The sequence below is a fragment of the Neopelma chrysocephalum genome, unplaced genomic scaffold, assembly GCF_003984885.1.
Source record: "Neopelma chrysocephalum unplaced genomic scaffold, ASM398488v2 Primary Assembly neopelma1_147, whole genome shotgun sequence".
NCBI classification, from domain to species: Eukaryota; Metazoa; Chordata; class Aves; order Passeriformes; family Pipridae; genus Neopelma; species Neopelma chrysocephalum.
This window is the reverse complement of record NW_020897809.1, coordinates 9,520,131-9,545,343: the sequence shown is the minus strand read 5'-3', so window position 1 is coordinate 9,545,343 and position 25,213 is coordinate 9,520,131. Positions and strand designations below refer to the sequence as shown.

The 25,213-nt window shown below is 39.1% G+C and overlaps 1 protein-coding gene across 4 annotated transcripts in view; it reads left to right on the top strand.

The window, feature by feature from the left end:
* Window positions 1-25,213, top strand: part of FHIT (fragile histidine triad) — a 553,711-nt gene that overhangs the window by 399,508 nt on the left and 128,990 nt on the right. For all 4 annotated transcript variants that reach the window (XM_027700943.1, XM_027700944.1, XM_027700946.1 and 1 more), the window contains 2 exons: window positions 11,418-11,563; window positions 12,444-12,473. In XM_027700943.1, coding sequence (XP_027556744.1) covers window positions 11,418-11,563; window positions 12,444-12,473 — 176 coding nt within the window. The remainder of the gene's footprint in view (window positions 1-11,417; window positions 11,564-12,443; window positions 12,474-25,213) is intronic.

The following is a 25,213-nucleotide window of genomic DNA, read 5'->3' as shown; positions in this document are numbered from 1 at the left end:
TCATGTAAAGAACTCCTGGATTAAAAATCCCCTGGTACACTGGGACATGATAAAACTCCACTAAGTCAATAATCTGTGCATTAAGAACTCCTCTGGTTATGTAAAGGAACTAAAACAGTCTGTTTTTCTCAGGGAGCCAGAGGAAGCGCTAGCTTGGGTATGTAATAGGATGATAAAGAGTGCTTGCTCTTCAGTAGCCCTTACAGTGTAACTTGATTTACAGATCAGATCTCTGCTGCTGACAGTAGAAAGACTGTAATGATGCCAATGACCGTGTCTAAGAGAGTCTCAGTTGTGTCTTTATTCCAAGTCCACAGAAAGGAAATAATAAAAACAGATAATCACATTAAAGTAATGGTTTCAGATGACACTCACACAAAATAAGGTTATTCAGAGTTAAGCTGCTAGTTTGTCTTCTTCATTCCCATGTTCTTGAATATTGCAGGAGTCCTGGATGGGAGTATGAATTTATGTACCGTGCATGCTGAAACGCCTTGCGATTCAACAGAGCTGGGAACAATGAACATTAATGACAATAATGGTATTAGAACAGCATCTACAGAGGCAATCATGACACAGGGCCCTGTTGTCCTTATCCAAGAGAGCCTATTATGCAAGTGAAAAACAGACAGGAGACCTACTTTCCAATTCCCTCCTCCTTTATAGCCTTCATTGTCTTGGGTGCTTTGTAAGCTATGTTTTACCATCTCTGCTGGAGTTTTATTTTGTATTAAAAGCAGTGCTTAGTATGGATAGTTTCATGTTGAAGATGTACCCTACATCTGTTTTACATTTTCTCAGCCCTTAAGTATGACTTATCCAAAACTGACTCCCCTGGCAGGTGAAGAAAAATGCACCTTTGGGAGCATTTTGTCCTCACACACACACTGTCTGTGAACCCCCTCGTCGACATCAAGTTTTTTGTGTTAAAGCAGGTATGAAATAAGTTGTCAAAGTTAAGTAGCTAAAGAATAGCGGCTTAGAATAATTTCTTTATGTGTTGGACTGTCTCTGAGTCCCTGCTTAAATGCTATGCAGGGCCTTCAGTATTTCCACCCCACCTTTCTCTCTCCTGCAGCTGAGTGAAGGCTGATTCCCTGCTTTGCTGCACCAGTTGTTTTAATCCCCAGATACGTAAACTGCAGAAGAGGCTATTGCCAGATTCCTTTTCATTTTGAAGTATCTCTATAAGCCCTCACTTACACTTCCCTTGTTTACCCTTTCAGTGTCTGTGTCATCCAACTATTAAGGTTTTTAAGGTCACCACCTCTCTCCTGAAAGCACGGAGGGGTATGGGGATACCCCTGGCTTTCACTGGTCAATACTGCAGAACTCCATGGGATGTCAACAGTGCTGTTTTCAGTAGTCCTGCAAACCAGCAAAGAAATAATAACATTTACAAAACCAGGAACAAACTCTCTTACTTTCAAAGGCATCTCTCTACTACACCCACTTCTACAGTGTATCAGCCAGTGCAGTAGAGATACACATCCATCATCATGGAATTAGTGATTTTAAGCATTCAAAAGAACTGATGGAAATACACTGAGAAATTTATTTTTCAGTGCAGCATCAAAGATGTGATCTTGCAGGGCAAAGATACTATGATTTGCCTCTCAGTCATGCAAGTGTGCTGAATGGTTCTTTCATGAGGAAGACAGAAGATTCTCTTGTTCAGACCGTTCCTAAAGGTAGTGATGTTCTCATGGAAGGCTAAGCCATTCCTGCAAGGGATGTAGAATGCATTTTTATTTCCAAGAGAGTTTCTTTCTCTCCTTTGTAATTTAGGCTGATTCTACTCTCATGGAGTAGTTCCCTGGAACAGCATAACCTATCCTGTTGCTTTAGAAGCAATTTCTGTAACTAAGTATGCAAAATATGCCATGAGTGCTTCCAGTTTAAGGCAAACACAGCTCTCCATTGGCTTTAATTGGAGCAGTTTTCTGAATGCCCCAACAGAACCAGGTAGAAAACCAATTCTGAGGAATTAATGGGAGTCAGGTGGTTTAGTCCATTTAAAAACTTTGAAAAGCCCAGCATACATTACAATATTCTTTGAGGAATACACTTAGTGTAAGATAGTCCAAATTATCCAAATTCAGTTCTCCAAAACTCCCTGTTATTCATGTTCCTCATTATCTATAAATTACATTCAAAATTACCTTAATTACCTGAAACCTTGATTATCCAAACATATTCATTGTCCCTGTGGTACTCTGGTAATTGATCTTGTACTGCATTCCTCCAGCTGATGCTTCACTGGTTATGAAATGAAGGCACATTTGGTCTGCCACGTGCTACTACAAGCTCGTCTTTCTCTCTGCTCCTCAGCATAGACTTAAGGCAGGGTTAGAAAGAATATATGTAGAGCTCTTGATCATCTGCCATTGATAGGTAGTTGGAGAAAGTGGATCTGTTAACAGCTACTCCAGCAGCAGGTTCAACAAAACCTTCCTTGAGGTAACTTAATTCTAGAGAAAACAGAAGAGGATGAAGTGAAACTTCCCTAAGCAGCAAGGTACTTCAACACTGCCATAAAGATCTGGCTTTTCATAGTTCAAATCCAGTGGTTTAGTCTTTTGGTCAAACGAATTAACCTTCAAAATTAGGCAAAAGGAATCCCATGGAGATTCACCAAATATTAATCTGTTTATTTTATTGCTGTGACTCACCCAGAGAAGAAAAAAGAGATTGTACTTTCAAGTATGACAATGTCAATAATGTTTGTGGTTTGTACAGAACCTTAATTCCCAGCACATTCTATGGTATCTTTCCACCAAGTTAACTCTTGTTTCCAATAAAACTTATTGCCTGGAATATGGCGTCCGATAAATTTCAAGAAAGTAAATTTGTCATAACTAATATTTAGTAATTAATTGTTCCCTCATTATAGCTCCTGAATCCTGAGCTAGAATATAATTTCATAATGATCACGTTAGTTTTGAGTATGATGGTGCTGCAGACTTAATTAAGATCCAGTGCTGAAGCATTTTCTCACAAGTTGTTTCTTATTCTCGGGTGGAGAGGCAGGACCATGAGCTGACTTTCTCTGTTTGAAATGAGCTGTTGCAGTGACATGTTGCAGTTTCAGCAGCGTTATTGTGGTAAATTGAATTCAGTGCAGTTTTCTGGTGGTGCAGGTCATTGGACAAGACTTGTAGCTGCTGAGCATCTTTGCATGAATATATTAGTTTCTGAGACAAATGCCATCACTCCAGTGTTTAGGCCAAATCCCTGCTCTTTGACTGTTGCACCGCAGGTGGTGTTTGGTTTCTGGCTGTTTATTTCAGTGCTCTTGTACACTTATAATTGGTATAGGTGCATTGATAGCTTCATGTATTTATGAAGTTTCTTCATATATTTAGAGGTATATTAGGATATATCATCTGGATCGATAAAGATGTAGTTCTTAGCTGAAATGGGTTGCACAGCAGTATTTCTTTACAGGATCTTCTCAGAGCATCACAGCAGTTGTAAATAAAGTCCTTCCGTATCGGGACTTCTGCATTTCCAATTCGGTCACTGGTCATCGCTTTTGGACCTTCCAAGATCAAAAGGTTAATGTGATTCTAAGAATGTGATCATGATTCCTGGTACAAATGTAAGTTTAGATCTGCAGTAAATTTCCACCAAATGAAACTTGGATCAGAGGGTGTTTCTGAGCCACAAACACTCCCTCAGCTGTTCTCACTGTGGTTCCACTTAGGCACCTGCTGTTGCCCGAGGCTGCCCCTGAGGCCAGGAGCTGCAGAAAAGGACGAATCCTACAGTAAAACACCTCTTGCTATGAGGAACTGAGCTTTTAGTTGACCTACTTGACATACCCTAAAGGCATTTAGAGGGAATATCAAATATATGAAAGACTTGTTTAAATGAGAAGTGAACAGTTCTGAATGTCGTATTTCCCTGCTGTGGCCCTCTGTCTTGTGGAGTCACTGTACTTTGTGTAGCAGTACTTTGTACTTTGGTGTGCTATCTTGCATGATTCAGACTATGAGCCACGTCAGTATTTAAATTAGACGTATTGACTTTTAAAAGTAAAATAGTATTTATTATTCATTTCCTGGAACTATTGCATATTTCATTGACGTTCAAAATTATTTTAAGTAGTTCCAGTGGAGTAAGAGGATCAGGTAGAATAAAAAAACCCACTGTATAAAAGCTGCAATGTGGTCTTCAAAGAGTGCACTTATAGTGTGGAGAGATCCATGTCAAAGATATGCAGTGATTGCTCTTGGCTCTAGTGGAACCACTAATTCTCTATTTTATTGCATAAATCTGGTCATCTGTATTAGTGTAAACATGTACTGAGCTACCTTATCAAGATCAAATTATTTAGATCATTTGTCTTATCTTAATGACTTTTTTTATTAATGGTGAGATGTGGCAGAGCAATATAAAAAAAATGTTGTGTGTGTGTTTAATAGTCTGAAGCAATTTTTAAGTTTTTATTGTAACTTTATTGCATTTGCATTGGTTCTTAATCATCTTTATTGTTCACAGCTATGTTTTTTCCCAAACTAGCAAGTTCTATGATATACTATTTTCTGTATTGTTCCAAAGCAACCTTCTAAAATATATTTCAATACAGTTCTAGTAAAACCCTCTAAAGAGTTCTCCTCCACCTTTTCCTATTATGAGATGCTCACTCTTAATCCAAGTAACCTCTGCAGATTTCCTTCCAAAAGTCTGTCACTCCATCTTTGTCAATAGGGCATATTCTGGGCCTGGGGAAACGTCAGTTTTTGCTCTGCTACAGTTTTATGGACATCCTAATTCTGTGGGTTTACTGGGAACTGAATAGATGGCTTGATAAAATGTTGTTGTAATGAAGCAGAATATGTATTTGATTAATTTTTAAAGGCTTTTTGATGCTCTGTGTGTGTACGTGTTCGCTCTCTTCTTAACTCCTCCTATAGACAGTGTCTGTGGAACCATTATTGTTTTCCTCACATAGAGAAATTGCTCCCATAGCCTTCAAAATGTGAAGAATTGTTCAAGGGCAGAAAAAAGATAAATGACTGGCAGTTGTTTTTCAGTTATATTAATTTTATTAGTCATGCATTCTCCTGTGGTTCTTTTCGGAGCTCTGGGATTTCTTTCTGTTAGCAATTAGAGCTTTTAAACAAAGAAAACTTCTGCTTAGATGCAATGATGAATTTAATACCCCTGCCTACACTCCTCAGTGAGAATCTGGGGACATTGTGGTGAGTTTTAATACCTGAAGCTTTGTCTGACTGATTCTCTCTGCTTGGGGCACTTGATGCAAATTCATGTAAAACAGAGCAGATGAAAAGAATAATCCCCCACCCCAGAGCACATTATTGCTGCGTTCCCATCAGCTTATGGGTGCAGAGGGGTCTCTCATACAGACACATACATAGAAATAATCCCTTATTGCAGTGTTCTGCAGCCGGTTCTTCTGGCCCCAGGGTGCTGTGTTCCCTCCTTGGTGAGGGCTGGACTGGCCCCTGAGCAGGAGGCCAGCAGGGGACACCATCCCTACGTGTCCCTCAAACGCTCCCTGCTGCTCCCCAGAGATGGGGGCAGTATCTAATCTGTATTAATCCTAAAATGAGCAAAGCCCTGACCTCCAAGGTCGGAATCGTTGTTGAGCGTTGCTCTATGAGTGATTGGGGTGTTTTCAGCTGGAAGGGAGAGCAGAGACTACTGTGCTTTAAGTCATTCACCTAAGCTTATGAAATACATGAAACAATATTGTCTCATAGGTATCACAGTTTGGGATACTTTTTTAAGGAAAACCAATTAGTCAAAACCAAAATATTAATGAAAAAGTCAGTTTTGATGTGTTTCTCCAACTTAAATTATTAAGGAAAATTTTTAACTAAAATACTTTTTATGTAAAATATTAGAATGCCAAAATAGATATTTTAAGAGTTATTAAAGTTTTGGAAATGTTATTAACTACTACTTTTCATCTTTGAACTGTGCTTTTAATTTTTTTTTTTTTGAGATTTTGACTCTTGTGCTGTTGTGAGAGAGAAGGAACCGGACCAGTATTTGCATTCCCATGTGAGCTATGGATTCCTGACAACGTTACACATTCAAAATAAATAATTTTACCTGAGTTAAGAAATTTTGTAACGAATGGTGTAGAAAGCTAGTATTGGTGAAACCCAGCAGCTTCATACAGAAGCAATTACCCTTTCACTTTTAGACAGTCTGCCTTTTCCCCCTTGTATTTTGTTCTTTTAAAGCCTCACATATTAAGAAAACCTGTCAATTTTAATGTTTTTAAGTGGTTCCTCAAGAAGACAAAGAAAAAAAAAAGAACTTTATTCCTATTGTTAGAATGTCAGTACCTGGAGAGCCTTTAATTTTTTCCTTTATAAAGCTTTGAATTGTTCTGTTTGAAGTTCAAATTCAGGAATAAAACAAGAGTCAAAACTGAAAGTATGTTTCTATATAGCAAATTAATGGACTTAACCAGGAAAAAGCTGTGTTTAGTTCTAAAGCTTGTCACATAAAAGGAATTTTAACCTCTTTGGGGTTTCTTTTTTTTTTTGATCCCCCAAAGGCCATTTTTCTAACATTTTAGAACTACAGAATGTGTGTACCTTGATAGTTGTGTGTGAAAATTTATAATGGGCACTTTGCGAGGTTGATCAGAATCCCATTGAAGGGAACACAGAGCCTGGCTTAGACCTTAAGTACAGAATTACAATAATTTAAGCTTCAAAGTCAAAATTCATATAAAGCAAATAAAAATTACAACTGTGCCTTTGAATTTCAGGCTCCCCTCTGTGTGTATTAGTGGAAGGAAAATTTTGTTTCAAGTGGTCATTATGCAGGTGTTGGCCACGTGTTTTGCTTTCCTTGTAGAAACTGAGTCCTCTTTGTCTGATCAACTTAAGTCATGGTGCAGTTACAAATGCTCACTTTTCAGTCGTGACCCATCACCTCCAGTGTGAGCACATCCTGCAGTACTTACATGTCCATGGGGAATTCGGACTTGTGCTTGGCACTGCTGAACGTGGCTTTGGTGGTGTCCAGGTGCCCATTGCAGAACCACATTGCAGTAACATCTCACTGCCAGTCTCAGAGGGCCCCGGTTATTATGGTCTGAAAGGTCAGTGGAAGAGCAAGAGGGATTTACAGAAATGTGTGCAGACTTCGCTGTTGAGGGCTGAGAGCTGGCACACATGTTCAAGCATCCTTGTGCTGCTGGTGTTCAGAAACTGTTGAACTGTGTGTGCTTGGCCACCAGTCTGAGCTTTTCCAAACAAGTCACAATGTTAACACACCAACAGGCTGTTAATTTGAATTATGGAAGAGATTCTTGGTCTTTGGTGCATCAAACGCCTGCCCAAGGTTGTGCAGGGAGTGCTCTGCTGTGCCCAATATATAAGGACGAGATTTGGTTGAAAACGTTGGTCATCCTTAGGTTTTAGCTCAGTTTGAGGGTCTGATCCACTCTTGCTTTGCAGCTACTTTATGGTTATGCACTACCACTAAAATACCTGGAGTTTTAAGCTACTATCTACTGGTAGTCTTTGAAAAATACTGACATTCCTACTTGTTTAATGAATCTTTAATGGAGCTTTTAGTGTGTGTGAGGGTTTGCATATTGATTTGTGTGTGCATATTTAGGTATTAAGAAGAAAAGTAAAGCTATTGAGAGACTTCTGCAAGATTTAGAGAGAGAAATGTATTGTTACAGATTAGAATAAGGTGTAAAGGTTTTTCACTCCTTAAAATGGAGAAGTTGACATATTAAATTGCATGTACTCTAATGATGTGGACTGACTCAGAGAATTTGAAGGAAATAACAGCTGTGCACATCAAAGCTTAAAAATAGAAACTTCATCAGTCAGTAGCAGTTCAGAATGAATGAAGAAATCACAAAATTATTAATTATAGTGTTTAGAGAAAGGAAACATTAAGTTCTAACTTTCTGAAGGCAGAATGCTGTCTTCACTCACGCAGCTCATCTGCTGGGTATCAGCCCCTTGTCCTGCTGAGCCACTCTGTTAAAGTTGGGGCTCTTGTCCAAACACAGGCACCTACTGCAGTTTCAGATACCCCCAGATGATTCAGGTTTCCCACCTGAATGACAGTTATGACATAGGGCATATGGGAGGATCCTGCCCTTCTGGAGTGGCAGCTGGATGCCCTGAGGCATCTCAGATGGCAGTAGATGCTTCTTGTCTAAGGAGTAATTGCACACAGACATAAGTACAAACTCACTTTCACTTGCAGCTTTAATACACAGGCATCAGGAGTTCCTGGCAGTGTTTTTGCAGTGGGTAATTGCAGAAAGCAATGAGCAATTTATGTAATTTTAAACTTAGGAAGAATTTTGAGGTGAATAGAGTAGTTATACAACTTAAAATCTGACCAGGATATAAAGTTAAAAACTATCCTAGTGTCAAAAATTGTAGTTAAAAACTATGATTTAAAGTTGCAGGGGATGGTTGTTTTCTTAATGACCTCAAATCCATGAATTCATTCTAACATTTGCCTTTTAATATATTCATAGTTAAATATAGCTTGAATGTTGTCCTAATTACATTCTCATGTTAATTTAGCTCTGATTCAGAATTTCGATCATTATTCTTTGTAGAATTATTTTGAAATGATGGAAAGTTCAGTAAAGATGCTCCAGTGTGTGATTGTGCCTTTGAATTATTTATCACGTTCCAAGACAGAAATATAGTTAAAACCTAGTTTGAGTTGTAAATGAGTTTTGGTAATGTAAGGAGGAAGTGCAAATCCTTTTTGCAGAACGACATGTTTTATGGGTGCATCATTAGGTGCTGCAGGAGAGCTTTGAGGCCCTGTGTGAGCAGAGAGGCTCCTGGTTAATAAGGAAACATCCACTGCACCAACTGGCAAATGCTGTCTAAGCAGATAAAGTGTGGAAGAGGAGAGGGAGAGATACAGAGGCAACTTGCTGAAGTGGCAGTGCAGATTAGTGACAAAGTTAGGAAAATAAAACAGATGTCCTGTGTTGGTCACAACCAGCCCTCTCCCTCTGCAATGTGCTGTGGAAACAAAAGCTCTCACAAGCAGTGTTTAGCTCGTGTTTTTCACAACCCTCTGCAGTGGCAAGTAGTACAGGGCTAATATCAGGTTGTAGAAACCATGATTAATGCAAAAATTATGTTTGTGGCCCTGAGCAAGGTAGAGAACAAACAATTGCTGGTGAGGTGTGTACAAGTCTGAGAGGGTGAGAAACTTCTGGGGAAAATTCTAAAGGAGAAAAGGAAACTTGTCTTAATGTAAGCAGCAGTTTTGCTAGAGGTAAGTGAGGGGAAATTCTTCATTTATAAATGGTTCATTGAGCCATGATAATAAAGCAGTGCTGCAGAAGAAGGATAATTATCTACTTAAGTATCAGATGCCCTAAGGGTACAAGCTTCCCTTCTTCCCTTTGAAAAATGAACTCAGATTAAACGAATGTCCTTTTTCCTGTTTTAGTGTTGACATGGATTTCCTTTTTATGAGTAAAATTAATTAGTTTTCCTATTCCTTTATGCCTGGTATGGAAATCAGGTCTGCCAAGCAACTTTCCAGCTCTTCCCTTGGGCCCCGAGCTCAGCCAATGGCATCCTTTATGGAGGTGCTTTGTACAGTGTGCTGGGAAGGCACAAATGAATTACAGGGGGTTTACTGTGCCCAGTAGCTTTCCAAGAGGCACAGCATCTCAGAACCAAAAGCCCACAAAACCAGGCTTTTTGTCCCCTTCCAGGATTGTTTTGTTTCCAAGTACCTGCTTTCTAAATATATGCATCTCCTTTATTAAATGTTAATATGGTAAATTGTAAAAAGAGAAAAGGAGAATAGTGGTGGCATAGCTGATGCTGCACTAGAAAAACTGAGAAACAGATTTTCAGAGCAGATTAACACCCACAGCTGGGACCAGTCTTCTCCTGTTCTGCTGGGAGCTGCTAGAGGTGGAGCTCGCTTGAAAATTCTGCTCCCACTTTCACAAATATCCATTACAGACTTGCCTGTCCTCATCTGGACTCTGAAAAATGATCAAAACCTGCCACTACTTCTTTACTTCAAAAAATATCTGGTTTTCTCCCCATCAGAAATATAAGTGCGATTCCTACAGTAAACTTGGTGAATGCAAACATGTTGTCTGTGTGCTTATGGAAATAATTAATCTTTCACATGTATTAATCTTTCCTTGTTTCAAATGTCTCATGTGGTTCTTGAAAATCAGGTTGATGTAACCTTTGTGTGAACCTGTTAACTGCAGAGCAGCTCCTAGTTATCTTTCCTAGATTATAGAGAATATTCCTGAATACCTGCAGGCTTCAAGATGCAGTAAAATAAAGATGGCTGTAATACAATGGCATGGAACTTAATTTTCTTCAAATAGTCCTTTGAACACTCATTTTAATACTGAAAAAAATAATTTTCATAGCCTTTGGTCATGAAAGTTCAAGTGATGTTAAAGGTTATCTTAAGGTCTTTATTCTGCAAATACTATTCTGTAAGTCAGCAAAGAATCCTGTCTGCAGGGAATTGAAATGAGAATCAAGTCCCAAGTTCTTGCTTGTTGGATTTACACAACTGAGGCTCTGCTAAGAATTCTGGACCATATTAATAATGTTACAAAATTGACCTTCAAGTGAGGAATCATAGCAATTATTAATTACTGTGAAACAGCAGATCCGATGACTGTGAACAGCATCTGTGTACTTCCATTATTTACTTTATAACTTCATTTCACTGACTCACGAAGCACAGTCACCAAGGTAGAATTAAATCAGAGTATGTTTACAGGGTTGTGAACACTGTGCTTAAAAGGAAATAGTCTTAATTATCTTAATTTAAAAAAAAAAAACATAATATTTATAACAGTTGAGCATTCCTTGTGAATTGTAATTAATGTCATGTACAAAGAAGCAATCTGCTATGATCAGCACAGTGTCAGCTTTTCACATTTGGGTACCAAAAATTAGAGGTGTAAGATCAAGATTTTAAAAAATACGTATCACATGTGTGGAAAAGCATTGTAAAACTGCTGTCTCGGACCACACTCCCAAACCTGTCTGAAATTCTTTTGGTTTTCCACCATTTTTAATCACAAAAGAAAATGTCCCTGACTTTCAGAGCTGTTGAACACGAGCATTTCTCCACTGAGATGGTCAATTTGAGTGTGTGAAAACTGCTTTCCTTTAGATGTCTCAGTAACAGCACATGGACCTTAGTTTAGTCATTTTGGCCATATCTGAGGGATTTGAGGAAAGAGGATCTGAACAAAGCATCATATGATTCTCTGTATTTAGCTCTACGTTTTAGATGCTCTTGCTGTACCATCAGAGAGGAAGAGTTTGGTCACTCTGAAGGTGATCAGAACCAGGTTACGGGCTGGGGGTTGAGACACTTCTCCTTGTGGACCGCTCAGACTTGTGTTTGTGCCTTGACACTGCCACCTTCAGATGTCCTTGTTTGTCCCCTGCGGCCGGTGGAGCGTTTCCGTGACCTGTGTCCTGAGGAAGTGGCCGATTTATTTCGTACGGCGCAAAGGGTTGGGAATGTGGTGGAGAAACACTTCTGCGGCACCTCGCTCACCTTCTCCGTCCAGGTTTGTAAGCCAGTCAACTAAAAAAAAAGGTTTAATGGTTTGTTTTATCAAGCTTTCAACCTTCTTCCGTAGTGCAATGAGAAAAGGACATTGAAACTTCAAGGGGCAATAAATGCAAGATCATAGTAATAAAAAAAAGAAGCCAAATAACTGCATTGCAGTCTTCCAGATGTGCCATTGAAAAAAAATCTGAAAGGCAAACCACTGGGAAAGGGGGGTTAATTAATAACTGCAAAACTTTGGAATAAGCCTGCAAACACTCCCAAACACAGTGCTTGTTTGTGAATATTTCAGCAAACACTCTTCCTTGAAAGAAGCATTTTCAGGATTGACCTAGAGAAGGCAGCCACATCTCCTCGTTCTGCACGTAACCCACTGCTTATGATGGAAATAGTGATTCCTCCTCACAGATATTTATATACAGGAAGAGTGATGTAGCCATGTAAATATGTTTCTGACCTTTCAGTTATTTGTGCTGGGTGTTTTTATACCAAAAATGAGTTCTGTTTAAAGCAAACCAGAAGACTAAGCCCATTCATTAGAATCAAAATTTAAGCAAGCATACTGGGATTAAATTCTCACTTCTATGTGTGTTTTATGTTCACAAAGATCAGAAATCTCTTGCTAGCTATTGAAAGATATGATCTAAAAGAATGAAAAACTACTGTTTCTGTTATCTTAGACAGAGTTGCTTCCTTTGTCATGGCCTGATATGAAAAGGAGCCTTGTCCAAAAACTTTGTGTTGAATGGTCCTCAGGAAAAATATGCTAAATTAACATACAGTGTAATTGCATGTAAATAATTATTGAGTAAGATTTCTGAATTCCTGTGTGATCCTTGTTAGATCCTCTAACCTGAGACTTCTTCCTTTGCTTACAGGATGGCCCCGAAGCTGGACAAACTGTGAAGGTGAGTGCTTATTATGCAGAATACAAATTAAGAAACAATTATAAGAACTAATAAAAGATCAAAGCTGGTCATCTGCAGACCATTGCTGTATTGTTATTTTATCCTTGAGATCAAAAAATCTCAAGTGTACAATAGCAATAAATACTTTTCACGGAAATTGCTCAAGATAATGTTTACAGGTTTTCTTCCTAGACAAAAATATTCAATCAAGAAAATATCTTTTCTAAGCTGCTCTGTGTATTTATGCAAGGAAAGCCTCATGAACCAGGCATCTGTTTTAGTTTTTTTGTTTGTTTTATGGAGAAAATATTGCCCTTCCATTCATAATCTCTTTGTTTTTCTGTTTATTGCCTAATGAGTTGTAGCTAATTATAGGAACAGTTAAACTGAACCACATTATGAAAATATACCTTTTGTCTGTGCTTTCTCTCAACACATTCATACCACATTCTTGTTACTGAAGTTCAAACGTAATGGAGCCAGTGAAGCTTAAAACCAGATTTTAAGTGTACTTCTAAAAAAAAGGCGGGGGTTGGAGGGGAAGAGGAGGATTTATGATTATAGTCTCCACTTGAGTAATAACACAGATAACATCCAAGATGGCTCTCCAGCCATGTTTCACTGCCTCGTAATGCAAATGCATGTGTAGTTAGATGATGTGCCTGAACATTAGATAAAGGCTATTTTTCACGTTTGGAATCAAAGGAAAGTCAAATATGGCTACGGGTTAGCACTTTGTAAAATCAAATTAGTCCTCTCAGAGAAGCTGTTTGGGTTGATTAAGAGAACTGTAACAACCAAACGATGGTGTATAGCAACATTTTACTTTTTTCCAATTTGCTGTATTGACCTTATTTTTCCTACTGCTTTTTGTTGCCTGCTTTGAATATTTAACAGAGTGGTAACAGGGAGAGAGAAGGAAAAATTAGAAAATCCCCAAGCTTTGGGAAGTGATGAAGGAATGTAATATAATTTACTTCAGTACTGTGACAAAAAGATTACTTGGCTCATGACGTGGAGTGCATGGGGTGGGTTTCACTGGGAATGTCTGTTGATAGGTGAAATAATAAGTTTAAATACTTTCAAAGTAAATTCTGTCACTATCAACAACATGTTTTAAGAAGCAGATGACAAGATTTCTTTTAATATCTTGGATAAATGTTTTTTCCCTGTGAGGAAAAGGTTTATAGGAATGATTATATTAATATGTGAGAAAAATTTCTAATATGAATGAGCAAAGCCAGATGTAAAAATTCCCATCCTCTGTGATTGTGAACAGTAACAAAAGCTTATGTAGACCTTAAAAAGGCAGGAAGTCCTGTATCATTTTGTATTCCTACTGGAAACAAGGAGCATTAAGTGTTAATCTGTTACAAAATGGCAGCCACCCTTCATGATTCCTCCTCACACTTTTAATAAGCACTGAGATTAAAGCACTGATCTTAAACTGTGAACCCCCAGACTTTGTAATAATGAGTGTGCATTCATAAATCAGAGGTTATCAGTTTGCATTTCTCTACTTTTCCGCACCATTGGGTAACACTGTAAATTTATCATCATCACTTTGAGATGTTTATCATCCAAAAATGCCAACAACTATTTTCTTCAGAGAACTTAGAGCTTTCAGAACTTCAATCAGGGAAGAAATTACTATGATCAAGATCTTCTTTTAAGTGAACAGTGTGGTGGATACATAAATGGCTGGTTTCATTCAAACCGCTCCGAATCAGAAAGTTTGAAAAAACACCTGTGTGACCCACAAATAATTTATGAACCTTAAATTCATCGTGTCATGTGTTTCTGTCAGTGGATTTCTTTGGATGTTTGTTTTTCATATATCAGAATGCACTGTAATCCAGTCTTCCTCTGAGGGAGCTTTTAATTAAAATTTCTGGAACAGACTAAACATTAGAAAAACATTCTAATAGTAAGACTAGCAAAACATCACAATAAATATCCAAGGGAGTTTGTGGAATCTGTTTAAGTAGGGTAGGCAAGCGTATCTCAGGAGCTAATTAGGTGTAGCTGAATTTGCTTTGAACGGGGTCACATACCAGATGGCTTCAAGAGTCCTTTCCATTTGTATTTTGTATAATTCTGTATACCTGTATAGATACAGGCCACTGTATGTGCTAAGTAGGAACAGAATTACAGGAAGCAGGAGAGTACTGGCTGTTAAATTGCTCAGTGCAAAGCTTCGCTACAAAATGGGAAGGGTTATCAGCCTAACTGAAGGCAAAAACTGAGAAATTTTATCTGAAAATTTAGGTAATTCACTTCCTTTGTCCACAGGAAGGAACGGTAATCCATGTCCAAGAAAAATCTTGAACCTGAGTATGAGTCTCAAGTCTTTCTTTGCAATGGAGATGCTGAAAATTATATGTGCAAAGTATGCAACAGGTTGAAAGGAGATTACCCTTTCAGTGTGATCTGGACAGAAATCAGTGATAAGATTGTCTGCCAGTGTTACATTTTCCTTGTGCTGGTGTGAAAGCTGCTTGTGATGTGACATGTACTGCAGTGTCAGGATACTTCATTGGTGCATTTTGTGCTAAAACCTTCCCAGCTAACTAATGGGAAGCTGTTCACAATCCAATTGTGGTTTCATTATAGCTGTACTCTGTTCCTCCTTTGAATCTAAGGTAGCAGAGCCTGCAGGACAATGTTCTAGGGAAGTTTATGGTCCTTCCAAATTCCCCCATTATTGTAGTCTGTGTGTTTGCATTGGATGGGTCCTTGGAAGTAATTCTACCTGACCCTCAGCTCACCAATACTTTGCAAGTATAGGTGGGTCTTTTCTTACCCTTTAGCAGCTGGAAATATACACTTGGTAAGGAATTCTGAACCATGTCCCAAGTCTCAGACCATAAAATAATGCAATATCTTGCTTCATAGTATTTTTTCATAGCTCTCCACATATTGTGCCTATTCCTGTCCTGCCACCTATTTAGGAGAAAAAAAAATGTCCCTCTCCAGAGATGGTCACAGATTTGCACACTGTGTTTTATTATAAGAGGTTCTTGCACCACTCACAACAAAGAACCTGAGCATCTGTGGCACCTGAGCAGTGTGTTAGCAAGCAAACCCATCTTTTAGTATTCAAGGCATTGAATGCTTCTTGAGAAAGGAAGGAAATTGTATTTAGGTCCTCTCTTAAAGAATATTAATCTCTGCAATTTTGAGCTCTGTTTTTATTGGAGAGCACAAAACCCACGGTGTCCTTGTGCCAGAAATGGAGGGTGAGTTTCATGCTGGTTCTGTTTGAGAATGCCTTAAATATCCAGGCAATTTCATGGATCAGGGAAATCAGCTCTGCATCTTAATGCAGGGCTCTTATTGCTATGTCAAGTGAGCGACGTTTCAAGATTTCCCTGGTATATTTTATAGCCTTCTTTTCAACATCAAGTCAGCAAATGCTCCAGCTGCCTTGGTGGATGTATAGCATAGTGTAGAATAAACTCTCAGGTTTACCTTTTACGTGAGATTCAATCACAAGAAACTCCATGTATCCTGTACTCTGTAAAGGCCAAACAAATCAAGCTGGCAGGAGCATGAGGCAACTAATTTGTCTGTAGAGACAAGATAATATTGCACAGCAAGTGTCCATTGCACAAACACATATGAACACATACTCTATTTTGCAGCAGTGTTGAAGTCTCCAGCAGCTCAGCACCTCCTCTGTTATCCATGAGTAAGTGCCTGTTTGCCAGGTACAGGTTCACCTGAATAAATGAGAAAGCGAGGCTGATGGTGGCAGTGTGGGTATATGTGCAGAAACTTATTTTATATGTCACACATTCCACTAATTATTTTATACGGAGAAGATTTTCTCATGATTATTTTTGGATGTACATGTTTTTCTCTTCCAGATGTTTTTTAATGCTGTGTTAAATCAATCCACCTGGCTTGCATTCCTTAGAAATCTTAACCTGAACTGTGGAGCCTGAGGTTTGTTTCAGCCCTGCAGACTGCTCTTTCATCCTCTTTGTTTATTTATGTCTTGACTCGAAGTCCTGGACTTCAGGTTTGAGTCTTTGAATCTAATCAGATCACATTGCAGACTGACTGCATCGGAAGGACTAAATTCCCTAACTGCAATACTTCTGATGCCTCAGCCTGCTTTCCCTGCAGACCAGCAGGCGTGAGTCCTTGTTTAATGGAGCATTGGAAACCTCTTTTTGCTCTCTTAAAAGAACGAAAAAAGCTGGTGTTTGAAAAATGCAAAGATTTTTCTTACCTCTAAACCAATCTAAAAATTCAAATAGAAAAAAACCAGGGAAGAAACGAATTTTTGAAAACCAGATTGTAGTGAAACATGAACAAATCATACTCGTGAGAATGATGGTTCTCTTGAAAGCTCATGGGATGTCCAAAAATGATTTGATGAAGTGCAGCAGTGTCTTTGAATTGCTCTGAGAACCACACTAATAGTATTTGGTTGGAGACTATGTAATATTGTGGATAGGTAATTGCTACAGCAAATTCAGTAGTCTCAGGGCTGCTATGTCTGTTTTGAGCTCATAAATTTTTTTCTATTTTGGTACTATATTTAGTTTGGGGTGGTTTGGGGTTAGTGATGTATATTTTCAAAGCTAGGATTATACTGCCCCTCACAGAGATGGAGAAGCAGCAGGCTCATCCAGATACTTTCTCCCCTGTCCCTTAAAGCCTTTTGCTAGCTCTTTGTTTTCTGTGCTTTCTATATAATAATTATTGCCCTTTCCTTCAGGGCTCTTTTCAAAATCTGCCTTGTGTTGGTTTAATTCTCTGTTCAGTCCCTTGGCCTGACCTGTGTTTTCTATGATGCAAAATAAGTCCCAATTTTCTCTTTCCTTTGTCAGGTCCTTACTTCTGTTCACTACATGTAACATTTAGGTTTCAATTGAACTATCAGCTTTCCGGGAAAAACATATTGTTGGGGTTTTTTTGCCATGCTTAGAGTCCAAAGAAACACTGGTAAATCTATAAAACCTCCCCTAATACAAATAATAATAATAATATACAGGGCCTAGAATGACAACAGTTCTTTAGGCCCCTATAATGTGTACAGATCAGTTCCTGTACTTTAAACATGGTAACAGCTGACAAAAGTAAGAGGTGTCTGTGTCCAGTATACACCCACAGAGAGTTATGGAGATTTTTTTTAAGACTGAAGGAGATGAAAATGGGAATGTGGAAGCAGCCTAGTGATTGATGGACATGACACCACCCTAGCTGAGAATACCAAAGGCCCCAAGGCACTGATAAATTGAAATGATGACCTGGATAATGAAGTCTGATCTAGAAATACCAGCTTGTGAAGTTCCCTGAAGGGATAGGAACTGAAATTTTTGAAAGATTCTATTTAGCAGTGAATTATGATGGTTTTGAATCTGGATGATTTTGAATTTCCAGTAGTGAATTTCATGACATGCTGTACCCCTGACTTGTAAAGTAATATAATTCTCTGTTCCTGCAAAAACACAGAATAGTCTGTATGGACTAGAATATAAAACAAACAAACAAACCAACCAAAACAGGGTTAAAAATAGGCAAGTATAAATGAGGAAAGTAGATGAAATTTCTAAAGATTTCAGTTGAAGCGTGGGAATGAAAAGGAAGATTTTACTATTCCACACTAGCAGTTCTACCGTTCTTTCCTGCCATATGGATTTCTTAGATGAATATTCTCTTTAGGTAGCTTAATTCCAAAAATATCCCCAGAGCTAGTCACAGATATTGACACTGTCTAAATTAAACTATAATAAGCAAGTAAGTGGGCTCAAACGCTTGTTTGAATCGCCTCGGTGAACAGATATTAAAAGTCAGGCAGCTCTGTTGGCCACATCCAGCATCCAGCCCCTCCCTGCTGGGCACGTTCCCTGGAACAGCATTGCTGGGGAGCTCTCCCAAGGGTCAGGGGGTGAGAGCTCTGCAGGAATGCTGCTTCAGCTGCTGTGTGACATGGAGGGTGTGTGCACTTCCAGGAATGTCCATGGGAGCAGGGATGTGCCTGTCCCAGTCCCCAGCAGCCACATCATGTGTCAGCAGAGCCTTACAAGTCCAGGATGTGGGTGGCTGTGCCAGCAGCTGGTCCAAGTGGAAGGTGAGCAGTCACCCATGGAGCCCTGCTCCTGCTGGGACACTGCCCATGGTGACCTGACTGAGTCCTGCAGGGAAGGGTTAAACACTGCCAGGGCTCCCCACGCTCTGCCCTCCTGTGCAGCTCTGGGAGAGCCTGCTCCTGCTTCCACAAAAGATTTTTAAATATAATTATTTTTTTTCCCCCTGGTATACGTTCAGATATTTACAATTTTCGTGACAGATGAATCTTGAACAAATCAGTCATTCAGAAGGGTTTATTTGGGAGGTTGAAAGCTCTTCAATTTTTTTTCTTTTTTTTTTATTTAATTCAGTAAACAGACTTACACTTCAAAATGAGAAAGTATTTCTAGCAGAAAGCTAGAAAAAATTTCCTCTGAAAATGTTATAACAGGGTATTTGACAACAAAAAACTTTTTCTTCATGAAAGCAAAACCTCCTTTGGAAATACTTTCTGTTTTATTGAACTGACATTTTGTGACTAAAAGAAAACAATATAGGGAGAGTTGTTGAGAAATCCATGACATGCTGCTCTTCATTTGCCCCACAATGACTGAGATTAGGATCAAAAATCCTATGTTTTAATTAGAAAGTATCTTTCACTTCTTTGTTCCCATGCTACAGCAATATGTTTTGCATTTAAAGCTTTCTCTGTGTCAGAGTATGTACAATCAATCAAATGCCACTCTTGAGTACAGGTCCTACAAATACCCTTTTGTACTGGAAATGTAAAACCTCTTGAAATCCCAGACAATGCATGAGGTTTAAAATCATTAATAGCACAGTCAAGGCTGTCTGATTAATTTTTGTGTGGTGAGTGTATGAATTTCTTTCCAAGCTCCATCTCATCCATAATACTTTTTTTTTTCTTTGTCAGTCTCATATCTTATAAACCTCTTCATTTAACTGGGAATGCTTGGCTGTTGGGGTTTTTTGTGTTACGAAATGTTGCTTTCAACTGAATCTGACTCACCAAAAAAGGTGCAAAAGCATTCCCATTTAATTCAGATGTGTAACTTGATGCTGTTCTGTGTGTTGTAGTAAGTGAAAATTGTTTATTAAGCAAGTGTTGCAAAGCTAGATTTCAGTTTAATACATTTCTGACTAAATCTTTCTAAGAATTAATACAATGCTTTATAACAAAATATCTTGTGCCTGTGCTCTGACTTTGTGTGATTTTACACATTTGTCTTTGCATTCTAACCTACCAGGTACTGCTTCTCCTGAGATCCACATAAAATTATTCCTATGCTGACCACAGATCAGAAGGGATGTCAAAGGGTCATGTGCAAAACAGACTTCTCTGCTCCATGCCAATGTGTGCCTTCTATAAGCAGGCATTAACCCACACTTAAATGGTTTTGTGGTCGAGTTTATTGGGTGTTCTTGCCCAAAGGCATTTTCAGTTGACTGATCTGTGTTAAACTTTGGTGCCTTAGCTGTCTGGCTGGATGCTGTGACATCCAGAATCTCCCAGGGAAGGGCAGAATCACAGTGCTTTGCTCATGTCAGTGACCCAGTTTCAGCCAGACAAAGGGAACCCACTTATTAGAGCCCTGGGTGCCTTATGAGTGGAGTAATAAAGAAAATCTTAAGTTGGCTCCATAGTCTTTTCCCTTAAAGTCACCTCCCCTTCTGAAAATGAAAAAAGCTGTGTACTTAAAGCTGTCCCTGCAGCTCCCCCCGAGAGCCTGCACAGCTTGAATGAGTTTAATTCTTAAAAATGTCAACAAGGCAAGAGCGTACATAATGTTTTTGCATATAACATCAAGGGAATGGAGGCCTCTCCTAGCCCCATGTTCCTTTGTCACAGGAAAGAGCAGTGGTTGCACTGTCCTGTAACCTCTCAAAAGTCTAAGCACATCTAAAATACAAGGATGTCTGATCTAGTCCATTTTAGTCTGTTCTGGCAGCAACATGTTAGCCCATGCAGAACTTTCTTTCTTTCTTAGAAGGAAAAGCTTCTGCTTGGAATGATTTAGAAATGGAAAACTAAGGTTAAAATAATAGAATAAAACCTGCTCAGCTATCTCCAGACAGGATGACAGGGTAAAAAGTATGTAATATTTTTACTGTTTAGGAAAAGAAAAAAAGTCAATAATTCTGGGTACTGCAGCGTGTTTCAGTTCATGCTCTTTGCAAGCCAGGTTGGACAAGCCAAGAGCTTCCCACAAAACAAATCAAAACCCCTTGTTTGCCACATCCCTCCTGAAAGCACACTCTGCTTGGGTGTCCTCTGGCAAGACCACTCATACAGAGGGTTACTGCTCAATCCCTAAAATTCCTTAAAGCTAAGCTGTCTTTTTAAAGAATTTGAAATATGCCCTTAAAAAGTCTTGGGGAGCTTTAGCAAAAGACCCCTCCTCTATTGCTTAGCAATAGGAAAAGCCCCTGCTGGCTGATGGTGGAGATATTGCTGGAATAGCAGTTTCTGAGGCTGAATGAGAAGGGAGCCAGAGCACCTCCTGTGTGTGCTCACCATTTCACGGTTTCCTTTCACTTTCTTTTAGTGACGGGAGTGAGAACCTGCAGTTTCTGCAGTGCTGCTCAGGTGGTGACTCCCAGGGCAGTATCTCAGCTAGTGGTGTGTTTTGGAGGTTGGGGACTCCACCCTGCTCTGTTCTGTTCTGTTGTTTCAGTGACAGCTACCGAGCAGGGCTCTGCTGAGTGCACTGCACTGCTTTTCTAGGCAAGAGAGGTGTAGAACTCCCTGAAGAGACAGAAAAACACTCAAACCTTCCCTTTCGCAGAAATCTGAGTGCCAGCGTCTTCAGATGGATTGCACACACATACATGTATCAATTGTTAAGAGTCTTTAAAAAGAGAAAGGAATAATCATGAAACAAAGCCTGATTCTGACTTAAATGTAGGCAGTTACCTGGTAAAATCAGATGGATAGGTTTGACTTCTTCTCAGTTTTGGATCACATAAAAGAAATCGACATCTATGGATGCAGTTCAGCACAGCTGCCAGGCATTTTCTGGAGAGAAATTCCCTGTTTCACTGGTAGATAACTTGCCAGTCAAGATTAAGATTTTTAAAATAAATTATTCCGTGTCTGAATTAGCTGCTGCTGCTCATGATTTTCTTTCAATACATAACCCCTCTTCAGCCCCTTGATTCTGAAGGAAAAAAATTATCATTGCAACTTCTGCATAGTTAATTCTATAAATAAAAGCATTTTTCGGTATTTTAGGAATGATGCCACAATTGACATAAATTGGGGAACACCAAAATGCAGCAATTACACTATCCCCTTTAACTGAGATTACACTCAGTGTAGAGAGTAGGAGAGAGGCTTTGATTCCCTGCTTTTACACAGTTACTTATTTGGGGAATAAACTGTTCCCTTTCAGAGAGCAAAATTCACGTTTAATAATTGGCCAGCTAAGTAAAATTCATCTTGAAACTTGCTTTTTTTGTCACTAGGTCTGCACATACATCTTCCCTTCCATCACAAAGTGCCTTTTTCTGGAGTCTCGGATGGCTCAGTTCTCCTTGGGAGTTCTCAGTCCCTTGCTAGGTGGAGCAGAGCAGTAATGCAATTTTACCAAATTGTTGTGGCAGAAGGGATTTAGAGAAGGGCCAAGTCATTATTCCTGTTTTGTTGAGCAGATGAAGAGATTGGGGTTGATGACATCTCTGTACTGCAGAGGCAGCGCCAGGGCACTGCCATGCTCTGGCCATGCCAGGAGGGCTCACCTGTATTTATGATATTTTGGGGTTACTCTGAGTTTTTCATTTGCAATGTGTCTTGCTCCTGCTCTGAGCTTTCCTGCCTCCCCTCCCTTCTCCTATGAGCTGGGGCTCGGTGCAGTGGAGGGTGTGGAGGGGATCCCTCACTACGGCAGTTCTGGGGAGAAGGGCAGCACAGCCCGGTGGGAGAACTCTGAGCAATTGGTTACCTTTGAGTCAGGGATGGAACCCAAGAGGGTGATTTCTCTGTGGGCAGCTGCAAACAGGCTGGGTTTGTTAAGCATGGGCTGGCTCTGGGCTAAGAGGCTGCATCTTCTGGACTGAGAATGAGGTGGAAACAGAACTCATTTGTTTCTGCCCGTACCTGTACACAAGGACCAGCCCTAAGTGTGGTGTGTCCACGCCACTTCTCCTCTACATAAATCCTTCCCCGTAGCACTTCAGAGCAAGGCTCTGCAACCAGGAGCAGGGGAAAGCTATAGCCTGTGGTAAAGGCAGAAGATTGGAAACACATCCTGTGGTTGCTAGATTGCTCAGGTGTTGGGAAGAGAAAAGTGGTTTCTCCTCTGGTAATCTCCTATGTTATTATCTCTGAAAACCCAAACCTTTTTCTTTTCTTTTCTTTTCCATTTATACTTTTTGTGAGTTACCACCTTCATTGCTACCATAAAATCTTCATTTCATGTTGTCTGCCTGGCATCACTGATCTGAATTCTCTCAGTGAGAAGCTGAAAGAATAATAAACTAGGCCAGATGGAGAGTGTTCATGTGAATGATTGTCTTGATCTTACTTGTAAAGATGTTAAAATCTGAAATGCTGAATAATTCCTCTATTTAATTCCATGGTTGTTGAATTTCTCTGATTTCAATTATAGTTTTTAGTATTTGAAATAGAGATAATGGCCAGAGGTAGCACCTTTTTTTTTGTTTTTATTTTTAATAGATTTGTGAATGAGTTTTACTAATTCTCCATTGAAAAGGTATAGAAAAGACAATAATACTGTGATAATTTTTCACCTGGCATTCCAACACACCTTATCTGGAAAGGAGTTATCACTAGGGAGTGGTCAGTCTGCCCAGATTGAGGAGTGGGTCAGTTCACACTGTATTTAATGAATGCTCTTTTTTTTCTGCAAATAAGTAATTTCTGCACTCAACAAATGCCATTCTTTCGATTATGATCTTATGGTGAGGCCACTTTGAGTTACATTCAGAATTATAATCCAGCAGAATATGAATCCATAAACTGTCTACTGTAAGTAGAACAACCTTGGTGGGGCAAGATTATTCTCTGGTATAAATGGTTCACTTCACCTGTGAAAACAAGTGAACTAAATCAGTGGAGCTTTGCCACTTCTGTAGAAACATTTTTGACACTACTGTTGTAAGTAACCTTTTGATTTCATATAGTTTATAATTTAAGCCTGCCATTATTAGTCATATGTGTAACTCTAGTAATTCTGAATGTGAAAAGCATTTTGAGAAAATAACCTGTGAAGCATAATTTGAGGTAATGTTTTTTTTTATTTGAATATCTTTCACTTCACCTGAAGAAGTTCAGTTATAATAACTATCAAGTAAAAAAAAAAAAAAAAAGAAAAAATACCAGAATTTATTAGGTCCTAATAAACTCCCCTCAGTGCATATCCATTTAGTATCTTTCATTAACATTAATGAGAATTATGCATGGATCCTGGGGAGAATAGGCCCTGTTGTTTTATTTCTCTTCCTTGTTTTCAGTATTAAATCTTGTCCTGCAGTCAGTTCTATAGGGCAGACATGTATTCCTGCTGCTCAGTTATTTGTTCTACTTAATATATACAGTTCAAGCACCTCCTTTTGCATAGTGAAGGTAGAAAGTTCATAAATTAAAAAAAATCTAGTAGAACTTGTGGGCACACATAAAAACAAGAGATATGCAAATTAATGAGTTAATAGATTGCTATTGATTACCAGTAAGGACTAATTAAATAATAAATTTTTCCCCACGCAATTACTTGTTTCATGTTATTAAATGATCAAATCCATAACTAGTTTGGAAGCTCAGCCTCTTAGAATTAAATGAGGTGCTCAAGAGAGGAAAGTTGTGTTTTGGAGCAACAGAGACAGAGACAGGGTCTAGTTACATGGATTTATGATTTAATTTTCTATGTAATCTAATTTAGTGTAACTATTGAGTTTCTAAAAAAAATGAACTTTGATTAGATTTTGTTGACAAAAATAAATACAAAATATAGGGTAGTTTATTCATTATCTCTTGCATATTGAGTGAAGTGACTCACGGTATTTCTGTACCTTTAGGGACCTTTTTTCCCCCATTTCCTATGCTTTTAGCTGTGTTCCACAGCAGTCAGTCATCCTTCAGAGCCCATCCAGGTGTAGTACATTACAAAGATCCAAAATCCAGAGGATACAAAACTCATTTCTGTGGGAAATTTAATTCATTTTGTATAAATAACAGCTTCATCATTCCTCATTTCTGAGGTAGACTCAATATTTCATAGCATTAAGCGTGTGCAAGTCCGGAGAAAAGCTGCATTGGAGAAGGAAAGTAAGCAAATAAAGCTCTTTAGCTTGACATACTTTCACTTAATTGGGAGTTTTAAGAGCAGATCATGGGAGCAGGAAATGAGTCTTTCAGCTGATTCCCTTCTGCATAAAAAATGCTGTGTGCCAAAACACTGCTGTCCTGGGTGAGAAAACTCCTTGGATGTGATTCCTCAGTGCAGCGCGGTGCCGCAGCAACGCCCCGACAGCACCTGGGGCTCAGGTGCTGCCTTCGTGGTTGGCTCTATAATTAACAGCAGATTTTAGGATGAGCAATGGCATCTCATTCATTGGCTTTTGGGATTTGTTTTGCTTGCATTTGGTGGGCTTGCCTGGCAGCAGACTGGAGTGGGGAGACACGTTGCTTGTTGTGTTGAGGGTAGCACTGAAAGTACCTGCGTGTGTGCGTCGCTGTC